The 24,480-nt window shown below is 44.0% G+C and overlaps 1 protein-coding gene across 1 annotated transcript; it reads right to left on the minus strand.

The window, feature by feature from the left end:
- Positions 1–183: 183 nt before the first annotated feature.
- Positions 184–21,466, minus strand: adipor2 (adiponectin receptor 2). The gene is made up of 9 exons (XM_023810404.2): positions 21,308–21,466; positions 19,554–19,616; positions 14,755–15,080; positions 7,155–7,331; positions 6,207–6,378; positions 4,421–4,607; positions 3,796–3,983; positions 2,909–3,102; positions 184–2,520 (listed from the first exon to the last, which is right to left on the minus strand). Exons 3-9 carry the CDS (start codon positions 14,836–14,838, stop codon positions 2,392–2,394), a joined length of 1,131 nt encoding a protein of 376 aa, XP_023666172.2. The 5' UTR covers positions 14,839–15,080; positions 19,554–19,616; positions 21,308–21,466; the 3' UTR covers positions 184–2,391.
- Positions 21,467–24,480: the final 3,014 nt, after the last annotated feature.

Below are 24,480 nucleotides of genomic sequence, written 5' to 3' on the forward strand. Positions count from 1 at the left end.
AATGCACAGAACAAGCGACAGCGAGTAGAACGACCATGTTCAGTACCATTCTTCACCACACAGTGGCAGCAGAGGTGGTCAGGCTTCGGTTTTTATGGTGTTTATTTCCCATCCGCTCTTGGTTCATTGGTAACAAAATCTAATTCTTTATTACAAAAAAAATTATAAATAAAGAACTGCCTCTTTACAGATTCAAAAACTTTTATTAGAACAGTACAGCAGATAAAAAGTTCATATTGCAATCACACACTTAAGAACCATGTGTGCTTAAACAACAAACAATATGCACTTCCAAACAGAAAAAAAGAAATTAAATAAATTAATAAGACAGCGGCCGATTCTGATGCATTTGCCGACTCAAAATTCCACATCAGATGGGAAAAAGGCCTCAACTCTGGAAGATTAAAAAGTAGAAAACCCAAAACCCCAACACAAAACGATAAAACAAAAACGGAAATAGAGAACCCTGCGTCCAACTGAAGTCAAATGCATGGTGACGCTCTGACGGCAGCCTTCGGTCCCATAGACGGCGGCCACAGGTTCTCATGCGCAAAACTCTTGGTGCTAAAACAGACCAAAAAGAGAATCCTCGTCTAGGGGGTTGGGAGGAGCCCAAACTTCTGGTTTCAGCACAGAACAGGCCTTCCTCTAGGGTTTCAATGTTGAGGGGTGGACTGGTCTAACCTGCTGCTCAGGATGCACCATTCAGACTAGGGGGATTCAGCATTGCTGCTACGGCTCCCATTTCTTGATGAAGGGAAAAAGGTTCGAGGACGACAGCCCACATACACGAGTTAAGATCACTGCTGCCTGCACTTTCCTAAATGTACGACAGGACAGGGTCACCTCTGTGTTGCTGAATATACAGAGACCAAGTCAGCCTGCCACATATGCATGCTACACCCAAGTCCCATAAGGAGACATGCCTGCAGTTCTCAGCCCACTACATCTCCCATAAGCACTAGCTCAGCTGGGCTGAACTAAAACACCCCCACCAATGTAGGAGTCTCTGCAGGCTTAATTATAAACCCCTTAAGCTGAACCACTCTTTGTATAAACTAACATATGGGAACACGAAGAAAAAAACTAAAGACAAAACAATAAAAAAAAAAAAGGAACACACACATACGCTACACCACCCCACATGTTCTTCTGGTCCAAGTTAGACCCAGAACCTCCTCAGAGAACCACTTCTCTCAAATGGTTGCTCACAGACTAGGTTTTTACATTTATCCCTTCAGCACCAGATGCTTTGGGTATAGGACGCCCACTGGGGGAGACAGACAGGCGCAGGGCAGCTACGGCCTCTACAGTCAGAATATCTCAGGTTACACTGCAGCAGCTGACTTCCAAAGCAGCAGTTTCAGAAGGACACCCTCCTTGGCCTCACAGGCGCAGCCCAGGACGAGCCACAAGGGGGCGCTCAACCTCCACGTCTGGATGAATTCATTGTTTCTCCCAGGATGGAGGGAAGCAGGAAGCCCAGCAAATGCAACAAGGTTGTTATGATCACAGGAGATCAAGTGTCCCGCGTGGAAACGGCCCCTTCCTTTATTATGGCATCTTGTGGTCTTGCAAGTATGAGCTGCTTATGTCATGGCAAGCAGCATCTCCCCCTTGAGGGGAGATTCTGCGAATACAGGACATTCCACAGGTGTCACTCGCATACCCCCCCTCCCCTAAGGATCTGACACCTGCAACACTGGTCAAACTGGCTCTTTTCTGCCCACCCCCAAACCCGCATCCACCCCCCTGGAAATATCACCTTGTTACACAAAGCCTAACCCAACACCATGTGTGGCATTTCAACACAACTCAACTGCCAAAAAAAAAAAAAACTGGTTTATGCATATGTTTGTTGGTTTTGTTTTACCTTCATTTTAAATCTGACATTTCAAATCTTCCCATTTTCATAGATTATTTTTTTTGTCTTTAAATATATAATACAAATCTATATAACCCAAAAGTTAGAAATCTTATTTACAAAAACTATTTAAAAGCAGCTACCCTCCTCCAACGCAGAAGAGAGGAAAAGAAGAAAAATCTTCACACATAAGTCAAGAATTTCTTTTTTTTTTTTTGCTTTGTAAATGCTCTTTAGTTTCTTCCCATATGTTAATATGGCAATTGGTAAAATAGTCTTGCTTTCAGAATATTGATAAGGATTCAGCAACTATTTCAATTAGCTATACATACAATTCTTTAACGTTTCTGGTTGGTGCAGTTTATTTACTTAGAAAAAGAAAAACAAGACTTAGGTAGTTTTCCCAAAGAGAAGAAACCTTGTCTTCAAAAAGTCTTCTTTTCATCCTCTGTGGATGAAGACACGGTGACTGGCTGCTTAGCTGTCTCCCCCTGGTGGTGAACGTCAGTGCCACAAGCAACAGCTTCTCACAGAGCTCCCTCCTCTGTGCAGCCAGCGCCAGCTGTGTAACGGAACTCCTGCAGGTTGGACACGCCATGAAAGTGGACGAAGGCCCCCGCCACCACCAGGATGTGGAATAACTGGTGGGAGTGAAACTGTGGGAAGAAACGGGACAATTAGGATTGGAGGGGGGCGGGGCCACGGGATATTATCTTCTCAGTTTCAGCTGAGGCACATTTCAGGTTCGCCCTTTGCCTCAGAAACACTGTCTGTGCCCCGTAAGATGGTGACAATGCGTGTTATGTGAATGTCTCCACAGAGAAATTCCAGAAAGACAAACTCCCCAAAAGGACAGATGATCAATAAATAAAATGAATAGAGGCCATTTGTAATCTGGTTTAGTTAGACTGAGGACCGCGATCGTTCATTCAGCAGATGTGGGTGTTGGACTGAACCTCACTAAACGTCCCAGTGCGACTGAACGCAGGTTAGGAGCGGAGAGAGTTACGATGCTGTGTTCATGCATCACGTGTGTCGACTCACCCAGATGTCACATTTGCCAGGGAAGAACCTCTCTGGGATACGGAGGGCATACAGGCAGGCGCCGGTGATGTAGAGTGTGGCCATGAGGAACAGCCAGCCCATCTGCCCCATGGTGGTGGCTCGCAGGAAGCCCTCACTGATGACGAAGTGCAGCGTTGGGACAACTCCGCTCAAGCCCAGGCCCACAAACACCCCTGACGGAGGAAGATGGGTCACAACACTACTGCAACAAGCACACAGCCAATTAAAAGGATGAAACGTGTGCCAATGTCTGATACCAAGGCAGGGCCTGTCTTGAACTGCAGAATACTTTAGGTCCAAAGAGATTACAAAGGAATCAGCTGCTGAAGCTTTTCCTTGTGTATGAAGTGGCTGCCCACCTCTGGGTAACATCTAGGCTATTTTAACATCACAATCTTTAACAAGACGTTTAGAGAGCAGTTCCTCTGACCTGCCAGTGAATTCCCCGTCCATAAGGGCTCATAAATGTCAGCGAGGCCAGAAGAAGGTTAGGTAAATAGCCTCAGTAAAGAGGGCCATGAATCGAAAGCCTCAGATCGCCTGTCTCAGGGAAATGAATTCCTCCAAGATGGGAGGGAGGAGGGTGTTTTAGTACAGGAGCAGCATGAAAAGGCTGCATCCGAATGTTCCATCACTCCTCCCCATTAAGAGCTCTGGTCTCTGGCTTTTCCAACAAGCTAGTACCTAACAAAGAGGGTCCTTCTAGAATATCATAGCCGAACAAGCACTCCCAGAAGCAGTACCTAGCTTTTACACTCTGGGAAACAAATCAGCAGACTTTGAATTGTGCCAGATAACACGGGTTACGGTAAAGGAGGCAGTGCCACGTGGCGAGTCCACGTCCGCCACTCTGGGAGGAGACTCACCGGCGCGGACACCGCGGTACTGCGGCGTGGCAAAGAAATCGCACTGCGACACAGTGATGGCAGCCAGGCCCAGAACGCAGACCACGATCAGGTAGATGAAGCAGGGCTGCGGGGAGCAGTAGAATGAGTAGTATAGCCAGGGCACGAAGGAGCCCATGATGAGGAAGGCGATGCCTGAGTAGTCCAGCCTGCAGAAAGACATGGGGGGAGGGGGGGGGCCATCAGACCGGAGGCACATGGCGTCATTCATCTACAGCATACTATAAAACGTCTGGGAAATGCGCCTCTGAGCTCTTTCTTCATTCCCTTCCATCGACAGCGGGACGTCACGAGCATGAAGTGGCCCCCTCGACTCCATTATGGAGAGAGACCTAAGGCATTTGCGCCAATCAATACTCTTCTGTGTGAAACAGCAAAAAAAGCTTGAAGAGTAATCCTGGAGACGGCTGCCAGCCACGTCCCCGGAGCCGGGAGCTGGATGTGGGCTGCTCAGTACAACCTGGGCTACAGAGTGACCTTGCTGGGATTCTCGCAGAAACGTGAAGCAGCTGCTTACGGGGCCTCGACCACCACATTACTGGCTCTCGACAGTGACCTCCTGTGGCAGGTCGCGGGCGGTACTTACTTAGAGAACACGCGGGACACCCCCTCCGAGTGGCAGTAAACTGTGTGGAAGAGCCATGAGAAAGACAGGCAGAGGATGGCCCCTAGGAAGAATGCGCCGATGACAATCTTCTCCTGGAAGGGTGCCACAAAGGACATGTTGGGCCGGAACATGTAGAAGATGCCCAGGCAGAGGAAAAACAGGCAGCCTGGGGGGGAGAGAGGAAGGGAGGGGGTGCAGGTTAGCGTGAACAGCCTGAGCTAGCCATCTCTAGGTGTCAGCCCCCCCCCCCAGCCAGTGCAACAGTCCAGTGATTTTATGAATATCAAAGAGGGGAGTCAGTCACGCTGAACCTGAGAGTTTGCCGGGGGAGGGGGGGGCACCTACGGCCACAGACCCTCCCACCAGGCACTCTGGTCACGCTCCAGCTTATAACGGAGTGGGGGAGACAGTCTTACTGGGGGAAGCGTGCTGTGCCTTACAAAGGCTCTGGGGTTTGTGACTGTTCAGCACTGAGATGATGAAGAGCCACTGTTTAGGTCTTAACAAAACACAACATGAACTGGCTTTCAGGAATGAATAATTCACAGATTTCAATCAGCAGAGTCAAGCTATCGGCAGAGGCACTGCAGGCCAGGCTCTGTACTCTGACTGTGTCCCCATACCCTGAATCTCTGCCTTGGTTCCTACATCAACGCACTTCAGTTACTGATCCAATGATATGTTGAAAGATGGTTTCAATACAGTGTCAAAAAAGACTGCGGGGACTAGTGGGTCTGGCCCCCTTTACACATCAGCTTCAGAACTGAGAAGCATGATCCAACTGTCTCAATGAGGTAAATAATATGCCCAGTCGTTTAAATTAAGGACGCATGACACCAGCAGACACCTGCATGGATCTGCATCTTTTCCGCGGCATCACTGCCTTCTTATCACGACTGCCCACAGAAAAACAGCCACTGCTGATTGCAGGCTGACAAGCAACTGAGCATGTTTATGACCTTCTAGCTACGTTTGATAGCGCTGGGAGAAATTACACAAAAGGCTGCATAGTTATAGGGGCCAGACTCAAGCTGAAGATCTGTGACGGAAAATGTCCAGGGGAAAAATGTGTACAATTGAAAACTGCTTCTGATAAAATGTGGCAGCTGAGTAACCAAACAGGCATCTTAAAGTCACACAGAGTACAGGGATATCGGATGCGTAATTCATTTCAGGCGAAGTAACCCTGGAAACAAAAACTCACATTTGCATGGGATATACATACATCAGAGGTCCTGTTTGCGTATCAGATAATGTTCACAACAACCGAGACCGTGTTCACTACAAAGCCCGAGACAAACGTCTGAGATTAGCGCGACATTCTCACAGCACACTATGGATTTCTCTGGTCAATGCTTAAAAAGCTTTAGACTAAACATGGACAGCTTTGTTTAAAAAGATGGGCACAATTCTCTCACTTGGGGGGAAGAAAAGTCGCTCTCCTCACCAGACAGTCACAAATTCAACACTAGGCGGCAGCATTCAGCCATTCACAAGAATGCGAAGTTCGCCCAGTTAGGAAGGAGACCATCACCCAGGCTTCATGTTTAACAGCTAGCCTTCACTGAGCTGAAGAGGCTGTATAAAACGTGGGCTCCATGAGCGGCCAGGTTCAGTCACCCCTTATGCAGTGCACCAGCTGGTCAGCACACTCCTGACTCTGCACTATGGCAGGTCTCCCCGCTTGACCTAGAGATTACATACGGTCCAGAAGCAGCAGGACGCATAGGTACGCTAACGGCCGAAGAGCACCCATCCTTCTTACCCAGAAGGTGAGTCCAGATGTTGCCCGTCTCTGTGTGGATCCTGAATATGCTCTTGAAACAGGCCCTGAAGGAAGGCATTGGAGGCCGGTGGCCATGCAGCAGGAAGTCGTTGTCCTTCAGCCAGTCGGGAAGGACATCGTGAGGGATTACGCGCCACCGGCCCTCCCATACCTGGGGTAGGAGGGACACAAACGGCGATCAGAGCCCTCAGTGGCCAGGCTCACTGCTTTCTTACAGCTGTGCTGGGACTTAGTGACTCAATTAAATCTTTACCTAAACCAATTCAAACCACTTAGCTGCAGAAGGTAATTAAGAAGCTCAATTAAACAGTCAGCAATTACATCACTTGGATCTCAGTGGGAATGGGAACTGGCACAGCTCGGGCAAGAGCCTGTCAGGACCAGTTAGAGAAAATGAATACAACAGGGATCACTGGAGACGACCCCCCAGGAGCCTAAAAGGCCTACAAATGAGCCGCCTTAACTCCATGCTAAATGCCCGATCATGTCCTGCGGCCCCGACCGCGTTCTAAACCTCGTCTGCCACTCTGGGAATTACTTTACTTCCGTCCTGTTACCCTCATATCTGCCATGCAGTTATTCATGTTTCACGGGTGCAGCCAGGGAGCGAACAGGGGACGCTAAGCAGAGGCAATGCTGAGGAAGAACCGGTTCTGTTTATTTTGGAAGACTTCAAGGATCTTAGATTTTTACTGCCGTACAGTCATGTATAGAATTACATCACCAGGTATGAGGATTTCACAAGGTGGGTGAGATTACCGGCCCGTCCAGTTTGGTGCTGCTCATTGGTTGCATTAACCTTTTAACCACAACATTACAATATGTTCTGAATGCTGTACAAAGGATTCCATGTCAGCTGGGCCACACTAAACTGTGTTGGCTCATGGCTAAAACCTACAGTGGATCTCTCTAGCAAGGGCAGCTGACCTTGTGCACAAACTCCTCCATCTTCTCCATGGCGTGGTGGGCCTGCAGCAGCGGCGTCATGCCCATGAAACCTTCATCAGAGCTTTTCTGCTCCTCTTCCTCCTCCTCCTCCTCCTCCTCCTCCTCCTCCTCGTCTTCCTCCATGTCTCTCTGTTGCTCAGGCTCTGTCACCATGTCCTGCAGGGGTAAACACTGTCAAAGGTCAAGGGCATGTAGGGGAAAATTTAATTCCCAGACATAGGGAGAGAAAGGCAAGCATATAGGCCAGGGGTCACCAACATGGTGCCCACGGGCACCAGGATGCCCCCAAGGACCACATGAGTCGCCCGCGGATCTGTTCTAAAAATAGATCAACTCACCAGTGAGCAGCGTCTAAAATAGTCATTGTTGATAAAATCATAAACATGATCAGTGTCTTCACATAGATGAGTATCATTAAGCATTAATAATAATATATAACTCAAGGTAAACTGAGCAGATTTGTTATTTAAGAAGATTGTATAGAATTGGTAGCCCTTCGTATGGCTCAGTACCCGTGAAGTAGCTCTTAGTTTCAAAATGGTTGGTGACCCCTGATATAGACAGTCTTGCATTTTACACTGATTTTACGCACTGAAATGACTATTGTCTGTAAAGAGGCTAATTAATATCACACTGATTCTTGCAACAGCGCCTGAGGTGTGATGCCGTTGTTTGCAGTAGGCCAGATGTCCCCACCCCCCACACTAAGGTCACAAATGCAAGCACCAGAGAATGGGACGAAGGATCGTCGTCTAGCAAGATCCCATTTGAAAAACACGGGCAATTATTAACCCTGAGGCAGCAAGAACACACTGTAGTTTAAGAAAGATAAAAATAGCAAGCACACCACAACAACAAGAGCTTTTAAAATGGAGCTGATCCAATGAATAAAGAGTACAATTCCAGTTTTTAAAGTGTGAGACAAAAGACAGATCTGGTGCACTCTACTACTGTCCCTGTGGATTTTCTATGCCCACAAGTGCAAATAAAAAAGGTTTCGTGCTGCCATTAACATACAAAAACATCTATGGATTAATTGTTAACACTAACTAGAGCAGTCCACGATAACGATCTTTCACAGAAACTGGTTCTGTGACTGCCCAAGTGCCTATAGCATCTGGCATTTTAAAATGTGTTTTGGAGTGAGGGCATGCGTGTGTGTGAGGAAGACTGCAAACGAGCAGCACAGGAGCATTAACTGGTATTAACAAGTCAGGAGAATCCAGGGGTACTGGCAGTAACCGGCACCAACAGCATTTCAGTAGGCCAGCCATCTGAAACTGCACTGCTTCCTCACCGCGCTGCCCGCACACACTGAGCCAGGGCAGCCTCACGCAGACCCACTACTGCCTCACTGCGCTGCCCACACACACTGAGCCAGGGCAGCCTCACGCAGACCCACTACTGCCTCACTGCGCTGCCCACACACACTGAGCCAGGGCAGCCTCACTGCTGATGCGTCAGTCCCCGACGGCCTGCTTGCTAAAGGGAACAGCTGCAGGTGCAGCAATTTGGCCAAAGAGCTCCAGGTGCATTCAGAAGGCCCAACAGGACACCGAGAGGAGGGGAGGGGAATAGAAGAACCACAGGCTCAGGACGTAAACCAATGACACGGGGCACAAATGCTACTGTAGGAAAGCGGAACAAATACTTTCAGTCAGAGAGGACGTTATGAATCTTGCACCACAAATCATGCCTCAATTTAACAGTTGTCTTTATGCAACACAGCACAGTTAGATTTGTAATAAACAAAAGACCAATTTCCCCAGAAATTCTGAACTTCATTGCCTGCTTAGGTGCTTACGCACATGACTCTATTCCCATCGAAGGAAGAAACAAAGGGAGATCATAATGTGACCTGCTTAGGGACATGAGAAGTCAAATGACGAGGCAATAAAGGTAATTTGTTGCAAAAACAAGGACATTTAAACAATAGGTGGAAAAAAGGACAAGCAGGTTTTCAATACAAGAGCCCCTGGGGCTGCCAGGGCCCCCCACGTCCCTGAAGCTTAAAAAAAAAAGGGGGGGAATCTCACATTGATTATTCATTCCAGGGCAGCTCTACGCTGCAGACAGCAAAGAGGAAATGGGAGGAACAGTGCCACAGGACATCAGGAAAAGGTCATGCACGGTTGAGCTTAATCTGCACAAAGTGATGTGGATCACACACACACTCACCTTATACTCACATATTTCACATGAAACATGCATATCCTGCAGCGACTACCATTAGCAAGCAAAAACGTCACCTGGAACCATGTAGCTTCCAAATGGAACAAAATGGGAAGAACTTACATTACCCACATTCAACGGCATATCAATTACCAAGCCCCGATATTAGGAGTAGTCAAAGCTCAATGACGCATTTATCTGGTACCAAAAAAAAAATTATAATAAAAGCAGTGCTTCTACACCATAAGAGCAGCAGGAGGAATTTTATAGTGACCCCTCACTGCCACCCCCAGCACAGGTCAGACAGAGATGCATGATAATTAAGGGGCCAGAGGTACACAGTTGGACTCACAATCACCCTTATGGTTGGACTTAGAGCTTCTTAAGTCCCTTCAGCCACCTGCTGCAGACAAAGCCTTCATATGCATGAAAATAGCAGTGATATATACCCAATGCTGCACTGACAAAATCTGATTTAAATAATAAGAAGAAAAAAAAACCACCAATGTTTTCCAAAGGATTAAGACAGAGAATATGTGGTCATACTGGAATGTTTTCACCATAGTGCAGCAGGAATCTTTAATACTGGAACCAGGAACTGATGACACCAGATGAAGCCCATGAAGGTGCATGCTCAGACATTATTTCACTCATTTAATTTTTAATTGCCACTACCATGGATGGATATACAGTGGAACCTCGGATTACGAGTAACGCGGTTTACGAGTGTTCCGCAAGATGAGCAAAGATTTTTTATAAATTTTGACTTGGAAACCGAGCAAGTCCTGGTTTACGAGCGCCAAGTATCATCAAAAATCATATGGCACACATGCGCTCCTTGTTTTTCTTGTTTTTACGTGCGTTTGGCTTCAAAACAGGAAGCGCATGCGTTCACTTCTTGTTTTGACGTCGAGCGCACGTCATCACAACTGAACCAATGGTTATTCACTTTCTCACGCTGCGGAATTGTGGGTAATCGTCTCCCATGCTCGGTCTCAGTCGGCATGCCTCACTCATATAGTCAAAATTTAGTAGAAAAGCACCACCTGAATAAGGGCGTAGCAGTGCGAGCGATGAATCTGTTTAACGACAATGCAATGTCCACATTTTTGCAAAATCGAAAAGGAGGCAAAAGAGGCTGTCATTGGATAGGTTCCTTGTTAAAGTCGCACAAACAGAAAAAGATTCCAGTGAGCCAACAGATAGCAGTGATTCCGTTAGTTATAGTGAAAGTCGTCCTACAAAATAACCCTCCTCTTCTCTCTCGTCTCCCTCACACCATCCACGATTCTTTTCAAAGGTAAAGCGCAGGTTAATTTGTTTTATGTATTTTTACTTTATATTTTGTATTAATAATTTTTATATGAATATTTTTGAGTTGTGGAACGGATCATATGAGTTTCCATTATTTCTAATGGGAAAATTCGCTTTGATATACGAGTGCTTTGGATTACAAGCATGTTTCCGGAACGAATTATGCTCGTAAACCAAGGTACCACTGTACATATCATCTTTATTCAGACCCAACAACCCATGTTACCATGCACAGTAAAATTCAAAACTAACCTAACATTCGACAAGCTAAATGAGACACCAACGAAAAGTCAGAATACACAAAAATGCCCAGAACTATCAAACCTCTTTTGGCCCTTTCTAGCTTGCTAAAGCTATAAAGCCTAGCTGCAGTACTACTTGGTCTAAGCTGCAGGACTATGGGGTCTGTCTAGTTTTACTGTAATCCAGCCCTTGTGAAAGGCTGTGGTTAACCTCCAATTGATTAATAGCCACCCACATGACATAAGCTACTTTAGTAGAGGAGTCGTGGATCCAGGACACTGTCAATTCGAAAAGGACAAACTGCTAAAGGTTCACCAGCACAGGATGGCATATGGAGTTCTGGAAAACAACCACACGCCACATTTACACGTCACATGGACACATCTTCCCATTCAGTGCAATCCATATCTGACAGCTGGTTGGCCAGGCAAGAAGAGTCAATAGGATCAACTGTGTTTATTTCAAAGGACATGCACATTTGGACCATTTCTGTTGACTGGCCAACACAAAAGGTCATGCACATTGTGTTCTGAGCCCAGCAGAATTCTGTACTAGAATGGATGGCAATGCATTCGGAAAGAATGAGGTAAGAGGTTCTGAACAGGCACATGTGTATCTACTCTACCCAGGTAAGAGCTAAGCCATGTTTGCAGTAAAGATATCTGTAGCGGTTTCACCTCTAGTTATATCAGTCTCCCATGTCACATGGTTCAATACATGCTCACAAATAATTCTACCTACAAATAAAATTGAAATTTGCCATCTTGACAAACTCAGGAAAGTTTGTGCCATACATGCACAGCTCAACAAACCAAACTAATAAAATCGTAATAAAATTACACTTCTTTTGCAATCAGGTTTGCCAAAATGTGTAAATTAAAAAAGGGAGACACTGCTTAAGCAATACACAGAGAATTATCATTTAAACAATTTAATAGTTTAATACAGTTTCCAAGTAGGACTCAACAACTCAAGTCACCCAGTCCACAGCACCATTCCATTTCCTGGTAAAAATATCACTTCATAGATCAGTCAGGAAAACTTGACCTTTGCACAGAGTAAACCATGCACAGGCAGTCATGTGACAAGCATAGAAACTCAGATCACACTTCCATTCTACCATGTTTCCTTCAAATACAATTACACAAGGCAGTGGCTTTTCTCCCCCTCCACTTTCACCCAAACAACCAGGATTACTTATCACACCACCTTCATTTCAGGCTAATAACCGTAATGCAATTCAAAAGCAACACTGAAATCAGCACTAGCATTTCTACAAATTAGCGACCAAAGAAAAAAAAAAAAAAAAGTGACTAATATGAAGACAAGTGTAATAGAGAGAAACAAAGAAATAAAAGCAACTACAGGACATGCGCAGGCTACTTGTGAAAAGGCCCACAAGAATCTGCATGTATCCCAAGCGCCAATATTCACATAATTCATTCACGCAATCCACCTACATGCATGCGCTAAATCACAGAAGCCACTATTTTATAAGCTTTATATTCCTTAAAGGTGTCATAAAACTGACACAAATTGGTGCTTTGTTCATTTCACGAGATTATTCTGGTTGCGAAAACTGTGGCACCAACGAAAATGAGCTACGGTACAGATGTGCGGAAGAGAAACCTGGAATATCTGTGCCCAGTGGCACAAATAAGTCACAGAGACTTCCTCTGGGATTCCCCACCTGAGGTATCACAATCATTTAAAGGCCAAGAAGGAGTTCCCACACGATGCAGGGGGGCCAAGCAGTGTGCAACCACGCACCCCTGAAGTGCAGGGAGTTTGCACTAAACAACCGTGCATTCCGGAATTACACCCTCTGGGTTTCCACTGCTGATGGACAGAACTGAGTGAAGGCAAAATGCAGTGACTGGTCCCAGAAAGGAGAGAGGGTATACTTATGCATTAAGTATTTCCTGCTTTTTCTACTGAATCATCATTAAAGATAATAATCATTAAAATCCTGCCCCCTCCAACTCTGTTGCAGTGAGAAATAAAAATGCCAGAACAGTACAGCACAGAATTGCTCTACTCTGGACGGCAGTTTTACCCCTCTGGCTAGCAAACAGAGGTTCCACAGACCGGTGCTAGTAATTCCACCAGGCTGCAAAATGCTAGGGGTTTGGGGGAGGGGTTGGTTTATTTCCGAAAATAAACCAGTTATTTTCAAGCCACGCCTTTTTAATAACGACCCCTAGCGTTTGTGCGTTCTGATAGCAAAAAAAAAAATAAATAAAACTGAACTGCTAAAACCCAAAATGCACCCCAACACACAACAATCAGCCGGTTTATAGGGAAATTTCTGCAGTGTATGCTGGCCTACAGCCACCAAAAAGTTGGGAACCCCTAGTTTACAGGACTTGAACTGCAGTCATTACTAGATTCCCGGTAAGGTAATTAGTCTGAACCGCAAGCTGAAATGCAACTTGATAACTGAAACACACTGTGGTGCCCTTGGTGGCAGAGACATATTTGAGGACACACACCTGGTACAAAAAGAAAAAAAAAAAAGAAAAAAAATTTAATCCATGACTGACAGAAAAAAAGAACACGGCCTGGAGTGATGCCCAGTTACAAAAAAACCATACTGAGGGTGCCAACCAATAACAAGAAAAACCAAAAGCCATCACTTCCTGTCAACAGCAGTGGGAAAATTACCATCACCAACATTCTGTGCATTTCAGATAAGTAAAAACCCGAAGGCCTAACTGATCACACATACAGCAGGTCTTGTGACAGAGTAGCAGGCATGTGTGATGTTTTTATTTTCCACCCCCACTGAGAAATCTCATTGGTCCATCTACACACAACCCTTTAAAAACGTAAAAATATAAAAACCCTTTTAGGTTTCACAAAAACCGCAGTGTAAATTTTGAAAATGTGAGCCATTTGTCAACGACAATTTGTAGGCACTGTCAAAATAAAAGGAATTTGTACTTATACTGACTATGCATATGATAAACTGAGCAAATGTACTTCAAAACACAAAGTGGTTTATGCAATCATTAAGTGTGTGTGAGAGGAAACGCCCTCATTTTAGGCTATGGCGACGCTGACACAGCATGGTGAGAATTGTACAGATAATGCTGAAGTTGCCCATAACCCAGAGTGTCTCCCTAGGCAAAGTGAAACCCCAAGATAAATGAGCAGCAGCCTGCACCTGTTACCAAGCCCAGGCCTGTTTAAAAATTAACCAGAAAACCAAATTGATGCTGATATATCCGAGTAGATGGCTTTGTTACCAGCCTGCTTCAGGTTACTGGCCCCAACAGGGCTAGTTTACCATCACATTACTCTGCTAAGTGTACCATATCACAGTGCCAGGGTCCAAAGAGAGTGTGGATACAGACCATCTTTTAAAGAAAAAGGAAAACACACACACAACGTATCCTTGAGAGTGGGTAACTTTCCAAGACTAACACTACAAACAAACGGGCCAATCAACTTATAGGGCAGACAAGCAGGCAACCAACAGCTGCTGGAGTCAGACGAACTCCCACCAGACCAGCAACAGGAGCATGACCTTCAGATGGGATTGCGCAAGCAGTGGTCCGCTAACAGCAGCCATCACCAGCGAACGCTAAATGGCATTTAGCACCAAGGCCATTCTGACCAACTCAGGACAGGCACAACTGCAGCCTGTGACTCAGGATTCTGCCCGTTCTCAATCCTGTGTTAGTAATGTTCACAAGTTTATAGCATAAAAATGCACAAAACCCAAATTGGCAGGTCAAAAGCCAGCAACTAAATGCCACGTTTAGGAGCAGGTCGTCAAGGTCACATCGCACTCGTTCCAAAGAGGCCCAAGCTTCCCAAAACCCATGATCGCCCAGAGCACACTTACCCCATTTTGCGTGCAGTCAGGGCAGTGGTCACTGCTGCCCGCACACGCTGCGGAATCGCCCCCCGTGGGCTTCCGAGGGCTCATGCCAGCCGTGCAGCCCCTGTGCCTCAGAAGTAAGGCTGCAGGCCGGCTGTCCTCCAGATTCCCGACTTCCAGCTTGCCTTATGGAAGGCCTGCCACTAACACTGCTCAAAACAGACAGTGGATGTCTGGAGAGAAGGGTCAGGTATAGAAGGCCTGAACCGGCGGTGCTGGTCTGCAGGGCCCTGCTATGGGAGCAGGGGTCCGAAAAGCCTTATTCTGCTCTGCCTGAAGACCAGAAAGTCCTGTATACAGGGACAAAAAGGGATTTGGGTCATTAGTCATCTCCCAAAACATACCCGACAAAACAGAAATCAAAAGCTAGGAAATATTATTATTATTAATTATTATTATTATTATTATTATTATTATTATAATACAGGAACTTTCTAAATGATACAAATGTCCTTACCGTAAGCATGCAAATAAAGTGTAGAAAAGGTGTAAAGCAGAAACTACAGTTACTGGGATGCCAAATTAAGAAACAAGGTAAAGACCTTACATGAACACACTTACAACAGACTATTAGCATGTACCAGGCGGCAAGAACTCATTCCAAAAACCCTGGGGAGGCACTGTGCTGGAGGAGCAGGGGGCCCAGTTTCCACAGCTACCACGTGGCAACCTGGACTGGGCTGCGGCCAACCCCCCCCCCAACTAAATTTAACCATCTGAGTGTCACACTACAAACCTTGGCAGCTGGGGCCAACACCACCTTGTGCAACCTAAGTTCTTGGAAAGGAAAAGAGCACCTCAGTTATGGCAGTGGTCCGGGCTGCTCGCAAACTGACTTTGCAGGAGCACTGAGTTTTGAGTAAGGCAGGAATTTTGATTCAAAACAGAAATATTAAGTTATATAGAGGACAACCCTAACACCCTCAAAGAAAAAGCTTTGTACTCTGCCATCTCTCACTAAATCTTGCCAAGAAAGAAGCATAAACTTAGACGAGGTTGTCAACAGTGGTTGTTCTGCTGGTGCAAAAAGAGTCATTTTTGAGTAGCAACTATAGACTTTTTGCAAAATGACTTTTGCTTGATATTAACTGTTAAAGCCATATTTCAAAAACAGAAATTCCATAAATAGTATTTCCGAGATACACAAGGTCCAGTAATTGGTTCCACAGTGATTTGTGAGGCAAAAACCCACTAACATGTTCATCAACCATACAGACATGAAAGCTAAAGCAAAAAAGCCACAGATGAGCTGATCCATAAAATGACCATCATCTTTAAAAACGAGAATTAAGAAAAGAACAGAAGAAAAACCCCAAGTTTCTGACTAGCCAGATGGTGACAGTGACATAATTGTTCAGAACCAAAACATGTGGAAACTGTAAACACACAACAGAGTAGTACAGGTGTGCCTTCACTGACAATACCCAAGTCAGAGGCTCACAAAGGGCCATCAAACAGGACTCAAAACTTCCCCAGTTTCACCACACATAAAAAGCTTCAGTCAGCACAAAACACTTCATTTCCCAAAAGGCCTTTGACATACCAAGTACCACTGCTTGGGGGGGGGGGGGTGTTATTGCTGAGTCTTACAGCAAGACTCCATTTCTGCAAAGAAATTCCCACAGACTTGTGTTAAAAAATGAAATCCTGCCACTTCTTTCGTCATTTATTTAAGAACCAGAAGCCAACAATATAAAAAAAGATTCTGGCAAAAGATTTCTACAGAATGGAATACTACAGAAACACTGAACACATCCTATGACAACTAGGAAACAGAACAGAGCCAGATTCAACATTTTACGCAGTTTTTAATGCAAGCCATATCACTGATAGCATCTAATGACGAGTCAGCTGACAGTACAAGTCTTAACTGAGGAAGCTTGCTGTATCAGTCTTCCCAGAAAGTAAGATATGTGGTAAATTTCTGCACACCAGACACCAGTTACACTGAAACCTACTTTCTCACATCTGGTAGTCAGATAAACCATCTTTCAGTTCACACATTTTCAGTTTTTTTTTTTCCTTCAGTTGATTCTTAAGATTAAATGTTTTTCATCACCGGGTCCTGTATTTTCAGATCTTGCCTACTGCTGCTCACACTGGAGACACACTCTGCTAGGGATAATCCTAGGTCTGAGCAGCAAAAATAAAAAAATAAAAAATCCACCACAGAAAGGTGTTCAGGCCAGAAACCACCAAAGATGAGCCTAATATCCTAAGAGGCAAACATTTATTTTACCGAACCGGACAAAAACCATGAAAACAGACACCCTGCATCCAATACCAGGATCACATCTCTTTCATCAAGCTTAATCAATCATACTTTTTCAGAACAATCAAGGCAAATAAAGAAAAATAATTTGTTGACTATTTATAGAAGATAACTAGCTATTGAGACACTGTATTACATACATCATCCCCACATACCTTGATTACCTATTCCCTTCATTAATGCCTTTGTCAGTTTTCAATGACGTATTAAGAATAACTCATAACTTACTAAATCATTGTAGCAATGCACACTCAATGGTGGTAAGGTACCAAGAAGGTAAAAAAAATACCAGACACAAACAAACAATCATGATTAGTTACTATGGTCCATTTTGCTCTCAGTTCTGAGCCTCATTCAGAAGAACTACATTTAAAAAGTGGCTAAAGTAATGAGGTTTTAAAATTAAAACTACACTGTCAAATAAGATTACAGTCACACAAACCATCGTGAGATGAACCACCTTACACTAGCAAATGCATTTTAGAATAACAGTTTGAGAACTACAGGTCAGGGAGAACAAAACCGAGAACTGTCATTAATCCACTGGCAGTTCCAGGGATGTCAGGAATATGTTCAGCAGAGATTAAGAACTCCAAAGAAAGAGAACCTCTGATGAAAGTAAAGTAACCCCCAGCTTTACTTGCTTATCTCCCCCCAATGGCAATAAAAGTCTCATAGTTGTCAAAGATAAGGTCAGAAATGAGGACAGTAAAAAATAAAACAGGATTAAGACATGAGGCTCATCAGTGAGAAATTGGGTGCAATTTACTCACTGAAGTTTCCCCACACAACAGGAGGCAGAGCAGTATAAATGACCATTAAATGCTCCGGTTTAGATCATGATGGGAGTTCAGTGATTAGGCCGACTCGATTGCAAATCTCTTGGGTATTCATTACGCAACAAAACAAAGAAATGAGTGGAAGGAAATGACTCATACTAACACAGCTTTAAAATTGCCTAGATAAACCAAGTCCACCAGTTCAGCACCACTTTGGCTGCATGTCTGAGGGAAACCCTGGAATCAGCAGGTAGATTTTGTATAAAAAGTAGGTTGACTACTACAGGGCTTCAGTCTAAGTGAGCAAGAGGGATCAAGTTGACCATTTTCCACCAGAACGGCATGAGTGATACTGACATCACACACTTACAGTTCAGTACTTGATTCTGCCCCGTAAAACTATCAGTGACAGCTGTTAAACAGATTATACATGAACATTTTGTAGCAACATTTCAGGCAGATAAATCCAACACCATTGTGAAACATCATCTGAAGTGTGAGCAGCTTTGATGAAGAGAAAAGACCATTCAAAGCAAAAGCCTTTACTGGAACAATCTCAGGGCACATCAGCCATGTGACTGGTTCAGAAGTCAGAGTGACCGAACACCATGCTACCCCTTAAACACTAGGCTTTTTGTCCCATAATCATATGACATGACAGATAGAGTCATTCGCGCTGGTTTAGACAAGCAACAATCAAGGGACAGAACGGTTGTGGGGGAACAAATAGCCTTCATTCAGGGCTACACACAGATGGGGGTGTGGTGAAGGTGACCTTCAAGCCACCAAAACAATAACAGCAGAACCGTTAATGTAACTGTCTACTGAACAAAAGCATTTTTCGCTGATTAAGTGTGAATTTGAGGAGCAAAGAGAAAAAACATTTAAGACCACTAACATGAACAATGAAGAAACACTACATGCTACAGGCTATACTGCAATACCTTAATTTTCTGTCCTACCTTGGGCTTACTCTGGAATTACAAAATGCCTAAAGGTGGGACAAAGAACAGCAAGTTTCCACCTACAGTAACACTACAAAGGAGAAAGTACCGCAACCTACTTCCTCCCTCCCTCCTAGTAGAAGCCTCCTCAGACACTGATACAAAAGGGTGTTTTTATATTCCACCTGCCCCAGCTGTCTCCAATTCAACCAGCAAACCAGTGAGTGTAGTGTCTGTCCCACTTAAACATTTTGCCCAGACGCTCTAGCTATTCAAAAATCCGCTAGTTATATCGCAGTCTGAAAGACCCTGTTAGACTCCAATTATTATGTTCTATATCTCAAGGGCAACAAATAACATAGTGGCACAGCACTGATTGATTTATTCATATGCCCTCAGAGGAAAACAAAGATGAAATAAAAGTTCAACTGTGCCAATTAAGAATTCATGCTTGTTTGCAAAAATGGTTTGTAGTAAACAGAAACAAACAGGGCAAGAGCACATAGAAGGGAATATTTAAATCCCATTTAAACACTTATACAAGAGCTGTTTTCAGTTTTTAGAACCTCTTGATTAAGTCACTGCTAAGCAATAAACTTCCCTATTGGGCATACTTTTCTGTGAACTGACAAATATAAGGTTAGAGCAGCACGTCATTTAGTAGAATGCAACTGAGCAAGTTTGTTCAAACATTGACCAGGAGTATGTCATTAATATGCAGATTACACCCTCAAAGGCTTGAAGAGAACTTTTTTGGCAAAGGCTTACCTGTAGATTAAGTCACCTGAGAGGTATCAGACCTACTTTAGAGAGCAGAAGGATCTGTAGACACTGTGGGTTAAGAGGCAAACAAAATCATGCATTACACAGCTGGGAGACACAAAAAACGTACTGATCTCTGAATGAAGAGGACAACAGAACATTGTACTTCTGCAACGAAAAACACGAGACAATGCAAAAATACAGTTTTCTACACTCTCACAGTATGGGTGTTTCAGCTCCTAATAACAGCGATTTTTCACAATGACAGCATCCAGCACCGGTTACAGATTTGCATGCACTAGGATATTATGCAAAGCTTAAACACCTTTCTGAAATTTACTTCAAAGTACTGAAGAGTCTGTCAGGAACACTAATCATACATTTTAGACACATTACAACTATAACAAGTCTATAAAAGTCCCACAACAAGGAATAAAAAGCAGGAGGATCATTAGTCCACTGATAATCTAACTAGATAATTATTCTACTAAATGTAATAAAATGCTCAAAAACTAAATTGACATAATTCAGTACTTGCGTGACTTTAGAACCTACTACTCCACAGACACATCCACTGGTTTTATTTGAAAGATTTAAATTAGCCCCCCAGATGAAATGATAGTCATCAAACCCAACATTCCAGTAACCCGTTTAAGTTTCTTTCTCTTATTTACATATAAATGCCTCAGATTTCTATTGTTATCGATTCAATCTAATCTAATTCTTAGATCACATATTTTTCCAAGGAGAGTTTCGGGGTACTAACTGCAGCCTGCCCTTAAAATAAAACTTGGGTTCTTTGTGTCTAGTGAGCTACAGTAAATAGGCTGAGAACGGTCTACTGTAAAGAGCAGTGTCCGCAGCGGAGGACATGCAAAGTTACTGCTTGAGGGGAAATCGTAGTGGAAGGTTTTAAGGGGGGAATAAAGAACCTTTAAAACAGGCTTCGACCACTCAACGAATTAATATTGTGTAAAATTTTAAAGGTAATAATCCCCGGTAACGCAAGTAAATAACGGAGTTACAATGTAGCGCCACTGAGTTAAGAATAGCCATCAGGTTCAACTTTCACCTGATTATTATTTTTGAGAGATCAGTCTGGCCAGCGTACTTGCCATACAATGATACATCACTGAGTCGCATCCGGTCTGGAAAGTCCAAATATGAACGTATACATGAAACCACCATAAGCCCTTGTCGATACGGTGTTTATAACATACACCATTTACACCGGGACAAAGAAATTAATACGCTGTGGTTTTCGAGGAAGCCGGACAGCTATAATAACGCCAGAGTAATTTCAAAACGGAGATTGCCTGGAAGAAGAGATATAAAAAATGCAAATTCTTACTATCGACGTTACCTAAAAACATAATTATTTACCAGACAGCCACTTAAATGCTGTCTGTCGGAGCAGCGCCTCTCCAGGTACTTTGTTTAGCTCGGATTGTGTGTTAATATTAAGCGTTCGGTTAACATCTAAACACACAGCTGCTCGTGTATTAATGAACACCGGCAGAGCTGTCCTGTTCCTCTCAGCCTCCGCTAATGCCAGGGCTCGTAACGCTGGGCGAGGACACCCACCAGGAGCGTTGTTATTGTAGCCCGCTAGCTGCGAACGACGCCTGCCTCAGTACCAATTAGCTTAGCGTAGCTACCTAGCTACCTAGCTAGCTGGACTCTGTCTGCTCGCGCGCCCCACGAAACAAGACAGACACATACAAAACACACTCACACAAGGACATTATAAGTTAAATTACCGTAAAGTGAGACCGAAGCGCGCTGTCCTCTGTACATAACAGAACAAAAGCAGAACCGTAACAAAGAAGCACCCTTGGCTCTCCGTAGACTCTCGCTTTCCTTCAAACTGACTTGACTTAACTTGACTCCCTGACGCCGTAGCTCCGTGTGTGACGCCCCTCGCGTGAGAGCGGACAGCCAATCAGTGCCTTGCATGCCTGACAGGTGGTTAGTGGTTCAGGAAGAGAATCGCTGCACAGTAACGAAGAATGGTTTACGGTATTTGAAGTTTTTTGGGTGTTATTGTTCGGCGTGGTTTACGTCGTGCGTTCTAATTATGCGATTAATGTCAATTAAATTGCAGTTTTTATTATAAGGAAATTTTAAGATTGGGGAAGCGAATCTATCACACGGTTATGGAATCGATTTCCTCTTTAGAGTTGTCAGTTAGTGCCCTTTGACGGACAGGCATCCCATTCCTGGTGTTCTACGCTACCTATCCCGCCAAGTATAACAGATTATAAATAAAGTTATGGAAAACTCATGGATGTTTTTAAGTAAACGTCATTATTTTAAAAGCAAGTGCTTTTTAAATTTATATTTTTAATCATATAGTCATCAGCACATTTTCTAACATTGATATATTTTAATGTTTTAGCAAGTAAACATAATATGAATTCATATAAGACCTTGTTTAAAACAGGAAGAGCTTGTTTATAACAAGTCATGCCGATTTTTTTGAACTGATCACTTTTGCTGCCCAACGAGTTTAACATCCATCAACTGTAATGTAAATGCTATTCATGACTAAATGTCACAAACAGAATTTGAATAGAAGACTCTTTCCTCCACAATTGTGAAATGTAAACATGCTAAGCTGGTAGATGTTGCGCAAGAAGTAGGTGAACTAGTTCAAATGATCATTTTGTTGGTGAATGAAGGCAACACACCATAGTGCAAACCCTCCTATTGGTTGTATCAATGTCACAAGTATATGCACCATTCTGTACAGACTGCCCTCTTCTAGTGTGTGATCTTTGGAGGAAAGGGTGATTGGTCAAAGGTCTGCCACTGAATCAAGTCCAGGAATAAAATCAGATGATAGCAAGATCTTTCGCAACACCAGCAGTCATAGCTTGGAGTCCCACCAAAGTGTGTTGTTGGAGCTTTGAGACAATCAAAAAAATGTGTTTGTGCGACTTATGAAGAGTCAGTGCACATGTGTTTCTGTTTTAATCTCGGTTTAGAAGAAAACAATATGAGCATTTAAGTTGTATGTAACAATAGTAATATTCCCATGTGTAAGTGTGTATGTGTGTGCGTGCGTGTGTGTGTGCGTGTGCATTGGTCAGATGAAGTGGCATGACTTTAACCTTGGTGCTTCCAGCTTGTATCACATGAGCAAAGTCCATGGTAACTGTCACTTTTTCCGGGAAAACCAAAGCAATTGCAAGTGACAGGGATGCCTGGGCTACATCTACAGTTCAAAACACAAGGCACATGTGGAGCTACATGGAAAATGCTGACATCTTGAAGGAGAAAGAGTGAGCAGAGGTGGAGACAGGAATGGAGATACTGGAGATCCATTACTTGCAGAGTCCCTACAAAAGCCAAGATGTCACACCCAAATCACAGACATTCCAGTGAGCACTTAGAACCAACCCCCCTCCCACAACACAAAACTTCACAAAACCAAACCTTCTTTAATGTTCTAGAACATGTGCCATCTTCCTTTCATGATCAGTCTGTTTTTTTCCCCCTTGACTACTGAGAAACTGTAATCCAGTAAATTACAGTTTTATGAAGTTTTACTGCAGGGGTTGCACTATTTTTCAGCACTCGCATTTCTGTAACTCGGCACCACCTAAATCTGTGTTATTACAGTCTTTTGGTAATCTCAGTAAAATGTGTGCCTGCGAGGTTTTTGGTAGGCACTTATAAGAGGTATCAGCGAGGCTGGACCTGGGCGTGATTCTGAAAAGATGCGTTTATACATGTAATGATAGGCGAAAGCAAACACATCCCGACATCCGCCCAGCGAGAACAAAACCAGCAGTTTGTGTGCTGAGGGTTGACCCCGTGAGAACAGCAGTAAAGCGCTTCTATCTAATAACTGTTCGCAATGACAAGAAGGTGATGATCCTAGCAGAACAATTATGAACTAAAAGCATGTACAGCTGAGAAAGCCAGCAGAAAAAGCACAGTGTGTGCCAGCCAAATAAAGAACTGATACAGTTCAGAATACAAACAAGATATGGTGGACTGATAGTCAGCTTACAGTACGTGGGACTGAGAGGGAAGGAGGTGGAGGGTTTGTTAGGTGGAGAGATGGCTGTGAATCCATGGGCAGTGATGACTGCTGAAAGACACGTGTATGGTAGGACTGGCAGGTGAATCCCATCAGTTGGGGAAACTAGATAAATACTATTAAAGTCTTCATGTTGCCATTTAGGTACGTTGATAATCCAGTGCAGGGGCCATTATGACCAGAGCTGTAAAGTTCAGGTTCAGAAAATAGAAATCCAGACCAAGATTTCGTTTCAGCCAGTTTTGTTTAGAGAGTCACAGCCTCAGAGTACTCCATTGGTTGGTTGAAACACAATCTTGGTCTGGATTTGAACTTTCTGGACCGGACATTTCCACCACTGATTACAACTGTATTGCCAGCATAATGCCTGAACATCAGGGTGTGGATTTCCTCTTACATTCACAGCTAACTAGTGATAGGGGAATTTAAGTTTCAAAATAACCAATGGATCACAGTATGGAAAACTGAATATCGCACAGCAAGCACACTCACCTGCTTTGCTTTTTCCGTTATGGGACAGTTGCTGCTGTGGGAAACATTACAGCATCAAATAGAAATAACATGACATAGTCAACAGATGACTAAGACATAGACTGAGCTTGCAGCACTGCCATACAGGGGAGGAGGTGGGGGGGGCTGAGTAAAATGGAACATAATTGGGTTGGTATGCTTTCATGGGGTCCAAAATCTCGGGCAGCACCCCTGCTGAAATGTGGGAGTCAATGGCTACCTGGAAGCAAGTAATTAAGGTTGCTTCATTGGCTGCAGTACTGTAGTATTGGGGGGCCCTCTGCCCCCAAACCCACCCTGTTTAAGGAGAATGTTCACAGCATGGGACCAGACACACAAACATTTTATGGCCTCAGTCCTTCCATTTTCCTCTCT

The sequence above is a fragment of the Paramormyrops kingsleyae genome, chromosome 3 (genome assembly GCF_048594095.1).
Source record: "Paramormyrops kingsleyae isolate MSU_618 chromosome 3, PKINGS_0.4, whole genome shotgun sequence".
Lineage (NCBI taxonomy): Eukaryota > Metazoa > Chordata > Actinopteri > Osteoglossiformes > Mormyridae > Paramormyrops > Paramormyrops kingsleyae.